The sequence below is a fragment of the Genypterus blacodes genome, unplaced genomic scaffold, assembly GCF_046128005.1.
Source record: "Genypterus blacodes isolate CSIRO-AG114 ecotype Tasmania unplaced genomic scaffold, CSIRO-AGI_Gbla_v1 ptg000105l_1, whole genome shotgun sequence".
Classification (NCBI taxonomy): domain Eukaryota; kingdom Metazoa; phylum Chordata; class Actinopteri; order Ophidiiformes; family Ophidiidae; genus Genypterus; species Genypterus blacodes.
Genome location: NW_027466909.1, coordinates 1,064,160 through 1,085,196, shown reverse-complemented (window position 1 = coordinate 1,085,196; position 21,037 = coordinate 1,064,160). Strand labels below are relative to the sequence as shown.

General features: G+C 45.4%; 1 protein-coding gene across 1 annotated transcript; it reads left to right on the top strand.

The window, feature by feature from the left end:
• Window positions 1-3,114: 3,114 nt before the first annotated feature.
• On the top strand, window positions 3,115-13,546 carry fgf8a (fibroblast growth factor 8a). Its single transcript, XM_076160286.1, has 6 exons — window positions 3,115-3,236; window positions 8,126-8,176; window positions 8,276-8,312; window positions 9,087-9,267; window positions 11,244-11,350; window positions 13,256-13,546. The coding sequence occupies exons 1-6, from the start codon at window positions 3,115-3,117 to the stop codon at window positions 13,544-13,546; spliced, it is 789 nt and encodes a 262-aa protein (XP_076016401.1).
• The last annotated feature ends 7,491 nt before the right edge of the window (window positions 13,547-21,037 follow it).

The window sequence follows — 21,037 nt, the reverse complement described above, 5'->3', positions numbered from 1 at the left end:
TCCGTCTACAGGCTCTTGACCTCAAAGGGCACCAACAAAACTGCGACGTTGGGGCCAATCCCAGTCTAATGTCATGGGGTGGATCCCTTGAAGAGATCCATTTTTGAGGGTGCTTCCAGTCAAAAACAGCCTTCGTTTGAAAGAATCTGAAGGACACAACTTGTGTGTCCATTGGGTTTTGCAAGTAAACACTGCAATCAAACCACAATGGTAATTTAATTTTCTCTATGATGTTGACGTCGATTGTACACATTGGTCTGATCTCTTCTCTCCTTCGGAACAAAAACAAACTAAAGTCCTGAAGTCATGAATGATGACATGGGACCTTGGATGCAGGCACCTTAACCCGACCTTCGGCCCTCTGCAAGACGCGGCCTTTGTGGTCGTACACAGGTCGCGTCGTTCCATGAAATGAGACACTGTTGTTGTAAAGGTGATGGGACAGGGAGAGAAAGTCTCTTGTGAGGTCTCAGACTTGGCCTGTGAGAACATTAACAGTTTAATATAGATTAAACATGGCCGACTTGACCTGCTGCTTGCGAAATATACCCACAAATCTGGATGCTGAACTGAAGGATCCCTGAAAAAGTCCTTGTGGGGCAGATTTTCCGAACCCGTCGCGTCACACCTCATCACGTCGTCGCTCAATTCACCTTTAAAGACGAGGCATCTCTATTCGTCAAAGCCTCTCAGTCGTTACGTCATCAGCGGGCAGCCTGTCAGCGTGCCGTACATCTGGCCGCTCGCAGGTTCACCTGGAGTGCCACAGAGAAGCGGGGCCGCTGAGCCCCATCCCGGCCCTGGTGAGCCTCCCTCCCCGTGGCTCCGGTCCTGCAGGCGTCGTGCCGCATTGCTTGGGTCTAACCCCCAGAGAAGCGTATGGAAAAGCCATCAGGGCGGGCGTCCCTTTGAAGAGGGGGACCGAAAGAAACACAGCAGCTCTGAACATGATGCCGTGTCTCCCTTTTCAACTGGCCCGTTTTTTTTCCTTCCCCTCCTCTGCAAAGACCCAGCGCTCCTCTCTGCTTTTTCAATTTGTTTCCCCTCTTGCTCGCTCACTGATCTCTGCCTCGCTGCCTGCCAGTCACTAACTCATTCCACTTAACCCCAGCCTCCCTCAGCATGTCGCCCTCTCACTTTCCCTTTGTCTCAGGTCCTCACTCAGGTCCTCTCTCAGGTCCTCTCTCCACCAATGTTCACAAGTCTGAACTTCCCCTCATCACACATTTTTCAATCAAGCAAAAGGCGTAACGGAGTGTCATTGGTTCAATTAAAGACAGTTTGGTTTTAGATGAGCAAGTTTAAGGGCATTGAACCCACATGAGTTGTCTTTGCATTCAATCAATTTTCATTTCTGTCATGTCTTAAAATCCGATTACTATTTTTTCACAATGTCTCGTAACAATCTTGTCACTTCTTCTTCTGTGTGTGTGTGGTACGTCTGTCAGAGACGTCACACATGCTGCTCCACTCAGCGTCGGGCCCATATGGTGGTCGGCCTCCCAGGAATGTGAAGCCTGCGGTCACCTGATGCTGTCCAGTGTGATCGGCCTAATGTCATTGTCATGGCGCTTCATCGCAGAGTTGACCTCAGGCCACCTGATAAAATATAGATATATACATACCTGTGAAAATATGTAGACAAATATACAAAACACAGAAGCAGCATGTAAGCCTTTAGGACAGATGATTGTTTTCTTGTAGCCCGTGAGGATGCAGGTACGTACAAAGTTCAGCTGCAGCCCCACAGACTTCTTTAATCAAAGGAGCAGTTTACTGAGCATGCAACCCTCTCGTGGTTTTAGATCAATCAATAGATCAATAGACTCCCTGTAGTTGGTTTTGGACCACAACTGCTCAAGGGTGCGTTTGGAACGCGACCAACATCATCTCTTCAAAGCCTCTTATTGTGCTCGGAATTCAGAAAGTCCACGGTCGATCCTCTGGGGTCCTGATTAAACAGCATTCCAGGGCTTTTTGCTCTGAAAAATGTGGGAATCCTGAGTTGAGGGACTGTTCCGCTGCATTTCTCTGCGCTGGAGGTCAGTTTCCTCAGAGCATCAAGCACAATGGATATTAGGGTGTGCTCCAGCCACCAGGAGGCCATGATGAGAAGAACAAACTGCTGTGGGGGTCAAACAGCAACATGGATGAGAGGCTGCTGCTGGAGAGGATGATGATGATAATGATGATGATATTGGTATATGACAAAGCGAGTGGACAGTTGATTTGTCTGTTGCGGTTACAGAAAGCATCTTTTCTCCTCATGGCGCTCTTCATTTCAATCTGACCAGACTCCATCCAGAGCCACATGCAGGCTCGTCTCTACTGTCCTGTCTGTCATCGCTTGGTCAGTGATGGCACACACACACACGTGCACACACACAGGTCGCATGCCGCTGTGGTCCTCAGCGCTACACAGTGCCGACGCAGTTCCACATCTCCACCTTTTTCTCTTACTTTCACACACTTTACACACATGTACAGAGCTGCAGCGGGGAAATTTAGCACCAGTTGGGATTCAAATCAATCGACCAGAGCCCCCCCGACCCCCTCCCCACCCCAGCCCTACACACACATATACACACTCCTCACACCATGAGCCCATCAGTGTGAACAGAGAAGCTTCCGCCTTAAACCCACGCTGGTGTATTTGCCAACCGTTGGGAGAAGTTTCCCACGCCGGGTTAGACGCTCAATCCCTCTACCTCAGCCACTCGCCCACGGTTGCATGTGTGTGTGTGGGGGTCTGTGCATGCTTATTAATCAATATTTATAAATGGCTGTATGAGGGTTTGTGTTTATGTGTGTGTGTGTGGCTTTGACTATGAACATACACAAACATGACCACGGTTGTGTGTTTTCATATATTTCATCATATGAGTATCACAGGTATGGTGACCATGTGTTTGAGCTTGTGTTTTGTGTTTGCATGCATGTGTGTGTGTGTGTGAGCGTGGTTGTGCCCACAGTCTGCTCGTTGCAGCGCTCTCAGACGTTCACTCAGCCCGGCTATTTCTGAGCAGCGGCTGGTTGCCAGGTATTTTTATTGCCTCACCTCTGTGTGTGTGTGTGTGTGTGTGCGTGTGTGTGTGTTCTCACAGGGTCGCATGGATGGTCTTAGCAGAACGTGGATGTGAAAAGCAGCCCAACGACATCCTGAGGACCGAGGTGAAGGCAGAGAACATGGCAGAGCTTGGAGCAGATCCAAAGTCTGCAGTTTACGGCCTGATCGTGTGAAAACATACAAAGCCACAAAGTTTATACAGTCTGCAGAAAGAGTGTGTGTGTGTGTGTGTGTGTGTGTGTGTGTGTGTGTGTGTGTGTGAGAGAATATGTGTGAAAATATAGAGGCCAGTGAGTGAGCAGAGATTCGAACTCCAGTTGCCTTGGATTACTTCTTCTAGATATCAAACTTCTCACTCATACACTCACACATTCAAATTTTTCAAAGTTGGGTCCCAAACAATTGATTCATCTTCACCTCGTTGTGTGTGTGTGTGATTGTGTGTTTGAACTGCAATACTGCTTGGTGTGAGCTCTTACCCCGAGTCATGAACCACATGTGAGGACTTTGCTGACCTCTGCATCAACATGACCCTCAGCAGGTCAGAGTCAGTGTCCACCTCCAGGGTCTGTTAAAGCTGTGAGAGTGCGCCGCCGTCCATTTGAGGCCAATGTGCAGGTCTGGGTGTGTAATTAGATAAGTGTGTATGTCAAAGAGCCTCTGTGGTGGTCCTCAACCCTCCTCCCCGCTCCTCGATGACCCTCACAGACTGGACTACAATCACAAATACCTTGAAAAGCCTTCAGGTCGCCGGCAACAAATGTTTGCCAAACATAAACTGAAGACTCGCGTTTACTTTCTGCATGTCGATTTGCTGACGACATCCGTCATCCGACAAGAACAGCTCTTGTGTCCTTAATTAAAGCAGAATCCTTAATCAGGTTTGATGAACACTGGTGTCATTCTAGACATAATCACTATAAGAGAACACGAGGAAGATGCAAACATGGACAGAGTTAGACTCTTTGGTTTCCCATATTCTGGGTCTGTTGCTCAGAAGAAGCCGACACCATTTTCGTGTGTTTACATGATGTTTGGCTGGAACAATCCAGGCGTCAGACTTGTTCTTACCTTTGCAGCAGAGGGAAACAGGCGTGTGTGTGTGTGTGTGTGTGTGGTTGTGGGTCTGAGCAGTCATATGGAATGGGCATTACTAACACGTGTTCACCAAGAGAGGGTATATCTGGTCAAACCCAATGGGGGCAATCAAAGACGCCCTGGACGTGAGACTGGAAACGTCTGTAAGTTGAGGGGACTCCCATAGATGCCAGTCTCTCTCTCTCTCTCTCTCTCTCTCTCTCTCTCTCTCCATCCAGATGGATAATCAGTTGACGGCACACACACACACATAATGAGTGAGGCCTGAGAAAGTGAATGTAGGAGCGTGTAGTTATTTGAGACTTCTCTCTCACCTCCTTCTATGTTTTTCAATCGTAATTGTTTTGAGCGAGAGTCACGACGTCAGCACTGGGCAGAAGTTAGTGTGATATAAGCAATGTGACATAAGCCGTCTGCAGACACACATATAAAGTTCATATAAAGGACCGAGGGCCCAGAGACACCCAGCCTGTTTTTATATAGATGTTAAAATCAATGGATCGATGCATCTGGACTCTGTGGAGAGAAGTGAAAGTGTGTGCTGGTATTCCCAGAACTACTCTGTTAGAGTCGTGTGATAACATACAGAGGACACAGAATTCCTATTAACAGTCTGTGCTATTTTCTCTGTTTAAACGACTGATTGTGTTGAGATTATTATGGCTACTAAGGCCCGTTTGTCATTGAAGGTCTGTGTTCACTGATCTGGGTGTCGCTGCTGTTTGCCCGGGCTGAGCAAACTGAGGGAAGACGTGTGTGTGTATTGTTTGTGATGGATTATTAGCGGTGTGGCTCGTCCTCACACCTAATGTACACGCCATCTTAAAGGGACGGACGGGGGGAGGGAGAGAGAGAGAGAGAGAGAGAGAGAGAGAGAGAGGGAGAGAGACTTCATATACTTCCTTATGCCTGAAGCCCTGATCATGGGAGGTTGAGGGAGCATACGAGCGAGAGAGAGAGAGAGAGAGAGAGAGAGAGAGAGAGAGAGAGAGAGAGAGGCACAGAGGGGGAAGGGTATTTGCCCCCCACAAGGCTGCTGATGGATGCAGGGCTCCTGGGGTTAAGGGGAGGGCAGCCAGGCCTTGAGCCAAGCAACAGAGTGGCAGCTACCTGCCGCTCATCACACACTCATTCACATACACACACTCAAACACACACACACACATACACACACACACACTCTCTCAAACAAGCACACACACACCACGATAGCCGACTTCATTAAGGATTTGAGCTGGGCACATACATACACACACACACACACACACACACGGGATTTTGTGCATGTCGTCTTACACAACCCTGACCCAATGCAATGCAACCTGTACCACACACATATACAACACACAGACACATCATCCCTCTAACACACACACACGCACACACACAGCAGAGGATGCTAATGGGAAGGAGGGAAGGAAACAGAACAACAACATGCAGCCTGTCAGTGGAGCAGATAACAGATGATCTGCTGGCCCACACTGCAGTACACAGCAGCACTGGGCAGGATGAGTGTGTTATACATCAGCGCACCATCAAGGACAGAGGGGTCAAGTCTTTTACCCCACACCCTAATCATTTCCTTTGCAGCGCCCACTGGTGGCTCAACATTATATCACAGGTTTGTGGGAAATCATTGTTGGATACTCAAACAAACTAATGATGTCAGTGTCCATTTTATTAGGGACACTCACATTCAAGCATTAAACGTGATTATTAGGAAGCTTTTAATATGTTATTGACTCTGTGCCACAGAGCTGTTTGATTCCACTCTATTGTAATTTACAAAGCTGTGTATTGCGTCAGTGTTCTGTTGGATTGGATTCTGTTACCGTATAGTGCAATCAAAACCTCTCTAAATATTAAAGTGATGGACCAGAAAACTTACAAAAATTCATGATTTATAGGAAAATTACTTCCAAGCTTTGTCACTGGCATGTGCGTTGGTCTGTAGGCCTTTGAATGAACCTTAATGGAGCCACAGAACACCAGGAAAAAGGCTCAAAAAGCCTCTAAAAGCCTCAGAAAGCCACTGAAAGCACGATCCTTTTGTAACTTCTGGGCGCCTTCTCTCATCAGTAAACACAGTAAATGTTTTTGTCAGCATCTTTATAACATTTGGCTTTTTTGTGGCGTGCAGAACTTCTATCTTTGTGCTGAAGAACAACACAGATCCAAAGTCTACAGAGCTGCTGAGGCAACAACAAGCATCTCCAGAGTGATGAAATTGCAGCAACAGCCAGTGATCTTTAGTTCAGACTTTCCTGAAAATCACGAATAAGTTAATGTCTTCAGGTGTATTTCATTAATAATCAATTGGTTATTTGTGATTCTTTACCCCAAACCTTTATTAAGCGCTGCATGAAAGGAGTGTGTCGCTTTGAAGTCGCTCTTATTTAAACTCCGTGCGTTTGATTCTGCAGCTTAGACTCGTTTCAGAAGCGCAAACACAGAATGCGGTGTGTGATGAAACTCTCAACAGGCCATCAATGATCTTGGTGATGTTAATGAGACGGGCGAGTTTCTGCCCCGCGCCAAGTCTAATTAATCGCTCGTCGAGCTCGATCAATAAGCCGACCTGTTTAATTGATGAGGGCATTTTCTTTACATGTCAAATCCCGAACTGGGCCCCATTTAAAGAAGCTTTGTGCCCGGCTGATGGGTGTGAATGTCTCATCTGTGTCCACTCATCGCTTAATGGATTGACTCGATTTGTCAGTCTGGTATCACTGGGGTTTGTCTCTGCACGGCCAAGAGTTCGAGGAACACCCGGGACCTGCACGATTCAGGTCGTGGCCCTCTCTGGTCTTTCCAGTGAAGGGAGGGAGAGAAGGAGAGGGAGAGGAGGGGGGGTGTTTTAAAAACGCTAATCGCCTGTAATCCTTTTAATATGTCTCACACGTCGCTCTGTCAATACACAAAACTGAGCCGCTCCAGCTCCAAACTGAGGCGCATCTCTTTAAATGCAAACACGGACCATCGGTGGACAGCAGAGGAGAGAGAAAAGAGACAGAAACGCTAAGGGCTTGCTCGTCTTTCACCTCCAATCAGCTGCTTGGATAGAACTGTGCGTTATTTAGTCGTGTATTGATATTTGATTTGAGTGTTTCGAGGGTTTAGACGGTGGCTTTACGCACAGCTCAGCCTCAGTGTGGAGACTCCTCTCCAGGTAGAGAGACGGTCTGAATCAAAGGTGGAGGGGGGTGTGGAGGGGAGGTATGGGTTGGGGAGGGGGGAGGAGGTGATCGAGAGGGGGGGTGTCCAGCTTTTGTTCTACAGAAAAAGGGGGCTTGTTCTTAGCAGCCCGGCCTGCCATTTTTAACCGGGGGTGTGAGCGCCGAGCGAGAGGCTGAACCTGGGAGCAGAGTGGGATGGGAACAGAGAGGAGAGAAGCAGCCACCGCGTCCTGTCCTGTCCTATTCTGTCCTGTCCTGTCCTGTGTGTCCTGTCCTGCCACAGCCGAGCGGACCAGCAGAAGCATCAGAGCCCGAGAGACGCGCACTCTCCAGCGGGATAAACGCACCTGAGAGCCGTGACTGGGATTATTAAAGCAGGCGGAACCAGTCTGTCACCGCCGGATCACCTCCGATTCTTTCCTCCGTCTGGGGTTTTTGCCTTGTTGATAAACCCCAAAAATCGTTTTTCCTTCCGTTTTTGTGCCGAACTTGAAGGCACAGCTCCGTTTTCTGCAAGTGCACTTAGACTTTGCGCACAGAGTGACTGACGCACAGGCTGATCGCTCCCTGCGGTTGTCAGTCTCCCCTCAGCGTTTGGAACTTTGGATCAGTGCCTGTGATGGACATGGATTTGGCGAAGAACGTGTCCGCTTCGCGCTCCTGAGCGTTTATCAATCACAACCTCTGATCTCCCTGTGTGTGTGTACGCGTAGGGGGGAATTGTTGGACTTAATTGATATTATATCGATATCGACTCTGGAGCTCTGATCTGAATTTATTTCAGATCAGAATTTCACCTCCATCTATCCAACATGCGATCCAGACTGAGCTATCTGTGAGTGCTTCCTTCCAATACGGAGCTGATACTGCAGATCGATAATGATCCTCATCATAATTCCAGTGATTTAACACATATTGTATTCTTCTTTTGCAGGCTTCTACACCTTTTCACATTCTGCTACTACGCTCAGGTATGTGGACGCTTTTATACCCTTTTGTAATCACTTTGATCGATATTTGATTGATTTTGGATCAGTGTGTGAGGGATAATTGTTGGTATTTATGCGTCAAAATCGTGGATCGCTCCAACATACGGCAGTGAGCGGGGGGACAGGCGCGTATCAGGGCGCATCGGATCGTTCTAATGTCGGCTGGCTCCCCGCACGGCCCGCCGGCAGGTTCCTGGTGAACATCCCGGCCTTGGCACAGGACACACCGGGCACAGACGGGGCACCGGGGCGGGGGTGGGGGGGCGTGAAAAATGTCGTGGGGTTCTAAAATAAATGACAGCCAACGTCTCAGTCAGCGCGTCATTCCATCACAGCGCGTAAGAGGAAGAAGGCAAACAAGCGGAGTGATGAGTTTAATGTGTAAAAAGCTTCAATGGAGCCTTCACTCCGCGTTTTGGCAACGCGCTTCGTCCTTTACGCACAGCCTGTAATCACACCGCGCGTCTCTTTGGAACCTGTTAATTTCATTTGGCGACGGCTCCACTGGAATTTGTAACACTTGTCACCGGGGGAAACAACAACCAAGTTGTTATTGTGTCCGGGTGGAGGTTTCCCGGTGTGTTTAAACGCAAACTCCAACTTCCTGCGCGCATCTGGAGACCGAACTATTGGCTGCGTCACCAACATCTCCAAACCGCTCGTTTGTGTCTCTGTGGCGCAGCTTTGATGTAAAGACACTAAAAGAGGAGACATGTTCGCATACTGATGATTGTGATGACATCTAATTTCTGACAGGTAACCAATCAGTCCCCGCCTAATTTCACGCAGCATGTAAGCGAGCAGAGCAAAGTGACGGACCGCGTCAGCCGCAGGTTGATCCGGATCTACCAGCTGTACAGCCGGACCAGCGGCAAGCATGTGCAGGTCCTGCCCAACAAGAAGATCAACGCCATGGCCGACGATGGAGATGTGCACGGTAAGAAACACACACACACGGAGGCCCGCAATACATACACTCCATCCAATGCTGCACTACAAATTTGTGCGGAAACAACTGATGAGTAAATGTGAGATGAATTAAGACGTTTGTGCATTTTTGACAAATACTGTATTTAATGTAGACTTTGGTTTAAAGGTCACTTTATATTAAAAATAGATGTATAGGTTTTATTTATTTATTTCATTTAGATGTTTGTTCTAAAATGGAGACTTCCGGGTTTAGTGCTGCAGTTTCCCCTTTTAGCTTTCTTCTTTATTTTATTTAATTCCTGCTAATTGCGCCACAACCACAGTTATTTTCGGAAATTTACCATTTATTTCAATTTAATTTAAACAACCAAGGGAGAATTTCTTTGCTGAAGTCCCCCTTAACTAAAAATTCTCACAAATTTTTTCTAAATTGACTATTAGACAAATCCTTTATTACAAAGGTCACAGAGGGACTCAAGTCACATAAATGAATAAGCAGTAGAATTGTGAGCAATTGTGAAATAAGGCGGTTTTAAATTAACTGCATAAGTCGCTCATATATTCAATTTCAAAGCTTTATCTGTTATTTGAATCAGCACGTTTGATTCCTTTAATTCCGGGGCAGCGATCTGGCCTTCTTTTGTCTTATATTGAAGATACTGATCAGCAGCATTCGTCTTAATACTTGGTGATTTGTTGAGATGGATGTTCTTTGCACCATTTGTCAAAGCAGCCAGTCGGTGCGTTTGCAGGGGGAAGAGCCTCTGTGCAGACAAAAACAAAAAGAAGTGCAGCAGATTGTAGATGGTGCTGTAGGTGATCCTCCAGAGAGCCCGCAGGTCTGGAAGAGCCATTAAAAGTCATCTTACTTCTACCTCCCGAACATTTCCTGCATAGCTCCTTCTCCCGCCCCCCGCTCCACCCCCTCCACGTCCAGCTTCAGAACCAAGACGGGCCTCGGCCAGCTCTGCAGTATTTAAAATCAAATTCCTCTTGAATCACAGAACAATAACTTAGCGGTGATGAAGATTACGTCCTTGCTGTGCTGTAACTGCTTATATCTGCTGGACGAGGCCAAACGCGGGGTGTGAATGTGTGTGTGTGGCATTGGAAAGAGTGTGTAAGCTATCAGTCTGCTGTAGACAACTGAAGTCACTTTGAGCGACAGAATGTGTGTGTGTGTGTGTGTGTGTGAGTGTGTGTGAGTCTCCTGCGACTTTCTTTACCTCAGACACTGCCAGTTATTCAGCTGGGCCTTAAATGCAGCTTATGACCGCAAACATAACTCTCAGACTTGTTGCGGTTAGCCAGTGGGAGGGTTGAGAGAGCGAGCAGTGACCGGTCGCAGTCCCAGTTACCCCAGTAACCTAGCGGCATCAGGCACGGAAATGAAAATGCAAATAATGGAATGTTCAACTTCTGTACATTCAAACTGAATCCAGACTTAACTTTTCCTCCCAAATTTGGAAAACGACACAAAGAAATCATACACACAAAGCTCAATAGAAGCCCTCAGTGTGAAACCTGTGTGCTTCCTGTGTCTTTCAGTGTGTCTTAGGATATAGAGATAAATGTGGAGCTTTATGTGTGAGGTCAATGCAGATTTATTTGAAAAGGAATTCTTGATGGGCCTGCCAGGATTCCCTCTTTAGCTTTCAAAGAATTGAGAGACACGTGGTTTTATCATTTTGCAAGAATTCCGCCTCGCATAAATCCCCAGGAATGGTCCCACAGGTTTTGGTGTGTGTGTGAGACAGAGAGACAGACGGACAGAGAGAGTGTGTGTGTGCGTGCATGTGGCCACACACTGGCGTATTTCAGCCTATGTTGTTGATGCTTTTATGTCCTTGCAAACATGTACGCACACGCAAACCCTTTAAGTTATCCATTCACGTTTCAGCGATTCGTCACAACACACACACTGCAGTAACCTCTCACTAACCTTGAAAGTCATTAATAAAGCCTCTTTTGTTTTCATTTTAGCCAAACTCATCGTGGAAACCGACACGTTTGGGAGCCGCGTGCGCATTAAGGGAGCTGAGACCGGCTTCTACATCTGCATGAACAAGAGGGGGAAGCTCATCGGCAAGGTGAGGAGGAGGAAGAGGTCAAAATGTCAAAGCGGGTAGACGCATTTGTATTTGGTTGATTGGTATTCCTGAAGAGCTAGAACACCAAATCAGGCACGTGTTCCCTGTAGATCAGTGATTCTGCTTCTTCATGTTGTTGTAGATCTTTGTAGCAGCTCTGAACTGAAATCACAAGTAACATTAAATTATTTCTGGCTGTTCTATGAAGACAGCAACATTAACATTGTATTTTGAACAAGACTGGACTTCTTTACCCTCATTTCCAGTTGTTAACTGTGGTCGTAGATGGTAGATTGCGAACTAGAAAATCACCACACGATACTGTGGGCCAGTTTACGATTGGTTTGTAAAATAGCGCCACGGTCGGTTTATTCTGGTGTTTTCACTCAATGGCGAGAGGCTTTTGTGATATTTGCTGTGATCAGCTGTCGAGCCTGCTCGTGTGTGTGTGGTTTCTCTGCTGTTCTGAAGGTAAAGCGTAGGTGTGCCTTTTGGGCTGCTACCTCAGTGCTCCCCTCTCACTGTGCCGGCTAATAAACAGGCCTGCCAGCCCCCCACACACCCCCACCCAAACTGCACCCTGCCTCGTACGCCATCTGCCCACAAGCTAGCGGCCCAGTCACAACCCGCCCTGGCCACCGTGTGTGTGTGTGTGTGTTGGAGAGAGAGCGAGAGGGGCAGGGCGTTTGTGTGCCTTTTGGATGTGTGTGTGCTCGACTATTTTTAACACGCTATTTGGTCCAAAAAGGTGGGAGTTTGGTACAGTAGACCAGCACTGTGTCCTGTTGCTGTGTAAAAGCTGCTCCAGGTGATCTTACTGTACATTTCACCCCCACAAGCCCCAGTTATTCCTCGTTTCAATGTCAGTAGAAGCCTGAATGTCTTCATGACCTCACGTCGTCCTGCTAGAGATAAAAACGCACAATTAAGCTTTAGGAGTGTTGCTAACGTCTTTTTTTTTATAATATGGTCGTCTTTGTGAACATTCACTGTGCTATGTAGTGTCTAAGAGCATTCTACACTGTCCCACAATACACTGCAGGACAGAAACAGAGGCTAACTGCGTTCTTTGTGTGAGCTAATTACCTAGAAAATCTGAATAAATATAGGTTAAAAAACATTTCATTCAGGTACACGTATTAGATAAAACCGGTTTTGGATCATTTTGCACCTTTGTATTGTGATGTCTCGAAGAAAAATATTGGTTATCATGATGTAAACTTTGCAAAACTGCCGGTTAGCAAGCCTGCTAGCTAGCTAATGTTACTCGTACATGCATCACGCACACAAACCTCTTTTTGGTTTGTAAATACCAAGTAGCAAGTAAGAGTACGTTCATACTGTTCCACGCTACTGTTGAAAGCTACTGTTTAAATACCCACCACATTGACGTTTGTGCGTTTTTAAAGTTGACGATCTTCACTAACGGGACTTAACTGAGCACAGCAAAGCCTGGTGTGGCGTATTTAAGGTTCTATCGATTGATATTCAACTCCTGGAGCCCCGCTGGGTAAATGTAACCACAGGCCAGAGACCAATGCAACAGGAGATCAAAACAGGGGAGAAATCGACACTTGTGGGCTGATTGAGGCTTTCCGACCTGAGGTAGCGTGCAGGCAGTAACTGACCCACGAGGGCTCCTGGATGTTTGCTAAAGGGGGAGAAGAGTCATCGCTTACTGTCATCCCCCTCTCTCTGATCTGGGACTGTAATGACTGTAGCATATGCTGCATGTATGTGGGGAGGGCGGTGTGTGTGTGTGTGTGTGTGTGTATGTGCGCGAGTGTGTGTGTCTGCACAGGGAAGCCTTTATACATTTGATATTTCCCATCTGTAAATCTTCATCGAGCTGTCGTCTCTGAGCATTCTGTCTAACCGTTTCTTCTTTGGTTTGTGTTTCTTCAGAAAAACGGACATGGCCGCGACTGCATCTTCACGGAGATCGTGCTGGAGAACAACTACACGGCCCTGCGGAACGCCCGCTACGAGAGCTGGTACATGGCTTTCACCCGCCGCGGGAGGCCGAGGAAAGGCTCACGAACGCGCCAACACCAGCGCGAGGTTCACTTTATGAAGAGGTTGCCGAAGGGGCAGCAGCCCGCCCACACGAGCCACCACCGGCCCTTCGACTTCATCCAGTACCCCTTCAGCCAAAGGACTAAACGTACACGGTACTCGTCATCGTCAGAGCACTGAAGCGAGAGAAAGAGAGAGAGGAGATACTGACAAACTCACTGACTTTCCAGGAGCCGACACACTCCTCTGCTTTCCAAAATAAAACCTCGAAAGACATTTTTATACTGAGCGTCACTATATCTTGTTATGTAGTTTGTTTTCTATTTTTCTCAAAGTAAAAAAAAGCTGTAAAGAAAGAAAAAAAAGCGGAGAAATCTATTTTTTTACTCCAGACTTTTAGTACTGACCTGTGTAAAAAAAGAAGTTTGTCTCTAGATGCACATAACTTGTGGTCGGACGTGTCGGGGATGCTCATGTCTTAGTCCAGTGCGATGTGTTGTTTGTTTTTTATGTCATTTTGACCAGTGGAGCCTTTTTTTGGACTCCAGCCTGCTGCTCAAGGAGACTTGAAGGGCCCTGATTGACGGCACTGCCAGGGAACGCTGCGCTCACACACACACAGACTGTCACCGACGTTGCGTTCCAGAGCGCCGGGGTCCAGTAAACGTTGCGTTACCACGTGCCGCTAACGTCTGCAGTGTTTGGTGGGGGGGAAGCTTTGACGCCTCTCGCCCCGATGCTGCATCACGGCTCAAATTGTTCTGTTTCTTACACGGTTAAAGCAAATGGAGCTTTAAGTACATGGAATAAATGTGGCAGCTACGTTTAATCACAGGTTTCCTGTTCTGACTGTAAAATTGATGTATACAAAATGTGTTGAAGTGTATGGAACCCCATGTTTGTCTCCCTCTCCCTTTTGTCTGTCTGTCTGTTGCCCCTTGTATGTCTGGTTTTATACATATATAAATATATTTTTATTTGAGGATGTGTAAAATAATTTTAAGGATGGAATATTTATTTAAAATGTGTAATAAATGTACATTAGAATACTGATATTAAACTCTTGTTTGGTAAATTGTCGCTTAGTAGCCCTTTATGACACACACACACACGCACACTGCTGACTCAATTCTATACTCATACCACATAATGTGGATAAAAGCAAAATTCCTATTTTTACATAAATTCATTTCATTTTCCTGAATTTTCTGAAATTCATGTCAGAACTCAGTCGCTGACGTTTGAGTGTCAGTTGTGTCTTTCTGTACATGTTTGTGTTCACGGGAGATTTTCACCTTGTTTAACACACAAACTGATCAAATATATGCGCTACACAAAATCAGTAAAGATTCAATCCTGCAGCAAGTATGAGAAAATGATGAGGAGGATGATGAAGAAACAAAGACGCAAGACAACGCTCATAGAGAAACGGCATGATGTCTGTGGCTAATATGTACAGATCCAAATAGAAAAAGGTTTGATTCTATTGCCTTAACGTTTCACTTAAAATGAAAATTTATAGAGCAATACTTACAGCGCCACCATCAGGCCGAGCGCTAAACTTAATCGATAAGCAAAAACCCTAACAACCTGCTAAATCAGATTACAACTGACAGACACAGTCACATACTCACTGCTTCTGTGAGGAATTCCTAACCTTAGATTTGAACTGATCTCCACTGACGAACGTATAATAATCAGTTTAGTTGCTGAGTTTCATGTTAAAGTTGTATTAAGTTTACAAATGTTTTTCCGTCCTCACCATGGCCTCCTGCTCCACCGTGGCAGAGGGAAACGCTGCGGCCTGTAGCTTCTCCCCACATGAAACCTGACCAGGGAAAGCTAACAGGGAGGGTATTCTTAGTCTGATCCCATCAGGGATAACAAGGTCATTTGAAGTCATGAAGATCACCCCCCCTCTCTCCTTTTTAGCAGATAGAAGCATGTCAGCGTCAGGGTGCTTTGCTGTGGTGGAGATGATACCACTGTGTTTGTTTTTAGGCTTTAGCTTCTTTCAGGTTCTGTAACTCTCTCTCTCTCTCTCTCTCTCTCTCTCTCTCTCTCTCTCTCTCTCTCTCTCTCTCTCTCAGTATTCTCCACTGTTATTCTTTCATCTTCCATCTTTTAACACCCCAGGGCTTAATCTGATTGGACGAACCCAGCATGCATTAGTGTGTGTGTGTCTATGCAGATATCTTAAAGTAGGACTTAGATCGCTCTCTCAGCTTGCCAACAGTTAGGGCTTGGATCTTGGCATTCACCTCTGATTGATGGAAACAACCCTACATCTGAGCCTGGAATGAGCCGCAGTTGGTCAGATCTATGGGTTGAACCCTTATGTGTGTTTGTGTCTGACTGGTGCGTGAATAGGTCGGTGTCTTTGTGTTTGTTTGTTTGCCAGCAGGAGAGCAAATATCTCGAGCATTGCCGGCAGGCTGGGGTCCCTTCATGAAGACATTTGTTGTTGACAAGTCACTCTTCTCTCTCACATTCCCTGACTTACTGTAGAGGTTTCTATCGCCTCCATTAAGGACTTACGACAGTTTGCAAACATAGATGGATATCGTATCGACAATCACAAGAAAACTGATGAAATAAAAAGGTGTTGATTCCAAACGGGGGCCGGAATTCACACAACAGCCAATTTTGCATACTTTCATTCTTGAACTTTGCAATATGTATTAAAGCTTCCAGGCAAAGATCCTACAGCCTACGAGTGGAAATCCTGACCTGATGGAGGAAACTCCTGGGGATGATTACATTTTTGAGAATATCTCCATGAATATTCCAGCCAACCCTACTGCAACCGAGCCACAGAGTCAACAAGACGTCTGCGCCATAAGGACAAATAGTGGCCAAAGAAGAGTTTACAAGTTGCAGCCGTCTTTACAGTGTAATCGGAGTGATCCTCAGATCCTCCAAACTCTTTCCACCTCTTCAGCAGGTGTGTCACTAAACAGCGTCTCATTATATCGATGTTTGTTTCGGTTTCGAAACACTAACATTTAGTAATCGTCGTAATATTTAGCCGTTGCTGTGGTAACCGTATGTTTTATCCAACATCATCCCATTTCATCACAACCCAGCCAAAGTTGCCCCTCTGCTCTTACTACAATTTTTTAAAAGTCCATTGTCATAAAGCAAAAAATGAAATTGACATGATAAGAAGTATTTTGTAAATTTGCATTTATTTCTCTGTCAAATACAAAAAGCAGCGGCTCCTTCCCCTTCCTCCTTAAATCCGGGCGCAAGAAAGTCCATCCAGCCCTAAACACTAAATTAAATGGTCTTGACAATAGTTGACATTAATCTGATTAAGTCCTTCCACATTGGATTAACAGAGGGATTTGTCCCTGAAGACTTCCCATAGCAGCTCCCAGACACCAGATCAATCAATTACAGCCAGTGCTTCATGATAACTCCATTGTCTAACCTGGTAGTTATAAAAATATAAACACATCAAACACAGTGGTTAAAGTTTAATGTATAGATTTTTTTTAAGGGACTCTTCTAGGTTTACGTCTCTGCTTTTGTTCCGTGACCTCTGGAAGTGTAGTGGACTTTGTGTAAATTGATTAAATTAGGGATCCAGTCTGGCCTCTGCAGTGAATGTGAAGCCAAAGTGATTCATGGGGAAGAGGAGCTTGCTTGTGGGAAAAATCACACCTTCTGTGTCGCCAGCGCTGCCATGCAAATGCGGAGCAATTCCGGTGCAGAAGAAACGGGGGTAAAATCGCTTTCATCCATTTTATTGAGCCGCAACCATCATCCTTAACCCCGGATAAACAAACAGAGCTACCTTCTTCATTTGCTTAGGGAGCAATTTAGCCCCTGCCTCGACCCCCCCTGTGGAGGCCGTAGAATAGCAGGGGTGACCGGAGAACGCGACCCTGCCTCCCTAAGCAGCTTCGAATGCCACAAGCCGACACAGAAGCTGCCCCCATCAAAAAGCACTTACAACCACCAGCCACTTGTATACGCTCTAAAACACTCACTAAGTTGAGGATTTTCCCAGGGAGCAAACAGCCCTTGTTGACCCTGTGGGTTCACTTCTCTGTGGTGCAGATTAGGAGTCGGCCTCATAGAAAAGCAGCAACGTGTCTGAGGGAAACCTATAGATCCTCTCAGGTGCGTTGAGAAGTTCACTCATGCATTGTAGCTGTCAGTCATGAAGCCTTTTGCTTGTAAAGTGTCAGTTTGGTGGGAGAATGTAGCAGTCTGAGTCTTTGAGGCCTTTGTTCCTTCACTCAAGCTTGTTTCTCTATGAGGCCAAACACGTATTCAATCATTTTGGCTATACACATTCCCTTTATTTTATTCTTAAAGAGCGGCTTAAACTTTTAATATTGATGAGAAGTGTGTAGGGATGAACTAACTTTAAGTGGCAAAACAACTGAATTTGACCCTAAAGCAATCAAACATACATCTGACTTCGGTAAACTTTCCTCTACTTCACTAAAATTACAAATTACAGAGAATTTGATTTTTTAATGTCTGAGATTTAAGGTTTCTTACATTTTTTCAAGGGATACTTGTCTGCTAATGGTTGGATTTGGCAATAGTTTTATGAAGAAATGTCTGTGTAATGTATGATACAGATTTAAGAGCCTAAATTCTGCTTCATGGTTTTATTTGAAGGTCTGCTTCATGAAAGAAAAGAGGATATTTGCTAAATTTACTTCTGCAAATTACAACATTTTAAAATAAAAACAATATTTTCTGTCAAATTTAGAAAATGTTTTAGTTTATTCTCTACTTGGTGCATTCAAATGTCAAATATTCCACTTTTGTCTGCTTATTTCCGAACTTCCAGTCATTCCTTAACATGTGACAATACAGTAAAAAAAAGAAGAAAAGGTTTAACAGGAGTGTGAGTAAACTGTGTGTATCTGTTATACGGGTACGATCCCAGTGAATGCTGTCTGTGATTCCTGACCAGTCTCACCAAGAAGAACAGATTCTCTATCAAAAATCAACACCCTCCCCATTACATCTGAGCTCTCTTTGAGCGGTGTTAACAAAAAGCCCCCAGTCCAACCAGGCTGGATAATTGAAACGCAAACAACGGATCAAAGTGAAGCTGCAGCCCGACAGATTCATTGTTTATGTACGGGCCTTATGGGAGACCTGTTGACTTTTCCAATTGGAGCTGTAAACTTTTGTTTGTCCATGCATTTCCAAGACTGATTGTCAGTCTGATCTGAACAATTACCAGCTAAATGTGTTTGCCAGCTCAGGGAGAGTCCCCCCCCGTCTTTGCTGCCCTAAAAAGATCAAAAGGGAAGACCCCCCACCCCTCCCTCCCACAGCCCCCCTTGAAGCCCCCCACCCTACCATCCCAAACGTACCCCTCCACTCCCCGTATCCCTCCTCCCAACCTCTTCATTTCCTTTTAGCCATGACAGTTCAGCTGGAAAGCCAACCATAAATGATTTTGTTGGACGTGCCAGTGTTTGGGACATGGCCCTTTTTTTTTAAAGCGCACAGCTTTCAACCAGGGGACACGTCTCCCCAGAAGAAGAAAAAAAGAAGAAAAACGATCTGCATATTTCAATTATGTGCCGTTGTGCTCAGCTGATCAAAGAGCTGCAGGGATGCCACTCGTAACTGAAGGGTTGAGGACCCTCATGATGTGAATGAGCGCAAATTGATGCTACTGATGCTAAACGGTTAAGCGCCTCACAAAATGTCATAAGGTCAATCAACTTTTGGTAGTCATTTGACCGTGACACAACTTTGGCAGTTTTAGTGGCTAAACAAGCTTTGGGCAGCGCTGGGTCGCTCCCCACTTTAATGCAACTAACAAATGCCTGTAAAGGAAAGAGGAAAAAAAGATGTTTAAAGCAGCTTAATGCAGGATTAAATAGATTATATGTTCATTGAATCTGCTCTGTTCATTGTATTTCTAATCCTCAAGCAAAGATTGGAAATAATAATGAAGATTAAAGTGTTTTCTGGCACAGAAAACAAAGTAGAAAAAAAAGTAGAAATATGGCACACATTTGTACTTTTTAAACATTTGATCTCAACTTCCATTTTTTAGTAAGCAAATAAAACACTGAAGATGGTGAAGCTGCTTGTTTGTGGTTACGTGACCTCGACTGGGGTTGACAATGGATAACTACTCCTGTTTAACAGAAACAAGTCAACAACAAACTCAGGCCTACTTAAAATCCTACAGACAGCATTTGGTTTGCTATAATTTCCCTGATTGGACCTCTGCTTGACTGAAGTCGGGCCACTGTGGCCAACATTTGTCCTCTCCTGCAGTCTAGTAAAAAGGTCAATACATCCTCGGTTTACCTTTCGAAAAGATATTTGATAATAGTCTCGCTTATTATAATGATGGGTATTGGATTTTTTTTTTTTTTTTATCTACCTTTGTTGAACACACTTATTGTAAGTCGCTTTGGATAAAAGCGTCTGCTAAATGATCGTAACGTAATGTAATGGATTTTTGTGTTTGATTGGCTATGAAAAGGAATAATGGCGATAAAGGATAGATATAGTTAGGCTATTGGCTAGAAGCTGTAACATCAGTGATAAAGTGAGGATACGTGTTGACTCCAGCCTAGGATGAGTTGCTCCTATAGATGCTAATGAGAAGGTCTCGGCTCACTAAGGTGATTGTATCTGCGTTGGTAGAGATTCACTCCCGATGAGACGTTCTGGTCTCGCACTCGGCTCTCTCTTCTATCAGCGTCGCGGTCACTGCGATGAATAGGCTGGGGTCACACAGCTACTTTGGACTGAACAAAAAGCGCCACCTAGGAGCTGCATATCTGCCAATCACACACCATATCCTCTGATCAAACGACCTATCACATACCATAACCCCTGATCAAACAGCCCCATTGTGGCCTTAATGGAAAAACATGTCAGACAATGATGGCTGTGAATGTTCACGCGAGACCGGGTCACCGTACAAGAAAAACATACAACAACAAAAACAGCGGAGGGTTCAGGTCAGTGTAGGGAGAAAGAGGATCAGGGGGCAGGAGTCTGAGAACGTCTACAGAGGGTACAGCACTGTGACAACAGCAGCATGAAAGGAACAATACACTTTAACAAACCCAATTCAATGAAAAGGACCTTTCTATCCCATCACAGTGGGACTGAATTTCAAAACCAAATAAATATAAAATAATTAGAGTCTTTTTCGGAGTTAAAGCACTTTTAATGGTACAAAAAAAGAGAAAAGGGGGAAGCTTTTCTGTAAACACAAGCATGGGCTCCACCGAGGGTCCTAAACTGATATACAGACTGATTTTGAGATCACGTCTTATACATTAGCCAAGCAATTATAAAGTCCTTACTGAAGAGACAATGTTGTGACGTAGGAGCAAACTTGGAGCCCGTTAGTGTTCCATCAGATCAGGATCCTCTTTGAGAACTCATGTCCATGTGATGAGTGAGCCATGTTTGCCCTGAGGTCACAGCAGACTGGTACTTGAACTCACCACAGAGGCATATGTGAGCGGGGCCAAACACCTCGGCTGATTCTTTACACCTTACATTAACATGCACTCTCGTTATGCAGATATGTTATTCAGATGAGGTCACATGTTGATGTGAGGTGTAAATGCCGGCGGTCACAATGGGTCACAGTGCGTTCTTGGGCATTTACACCTTTCATTAACATGTGGACCGTTGATGCAAGATGTACATGCT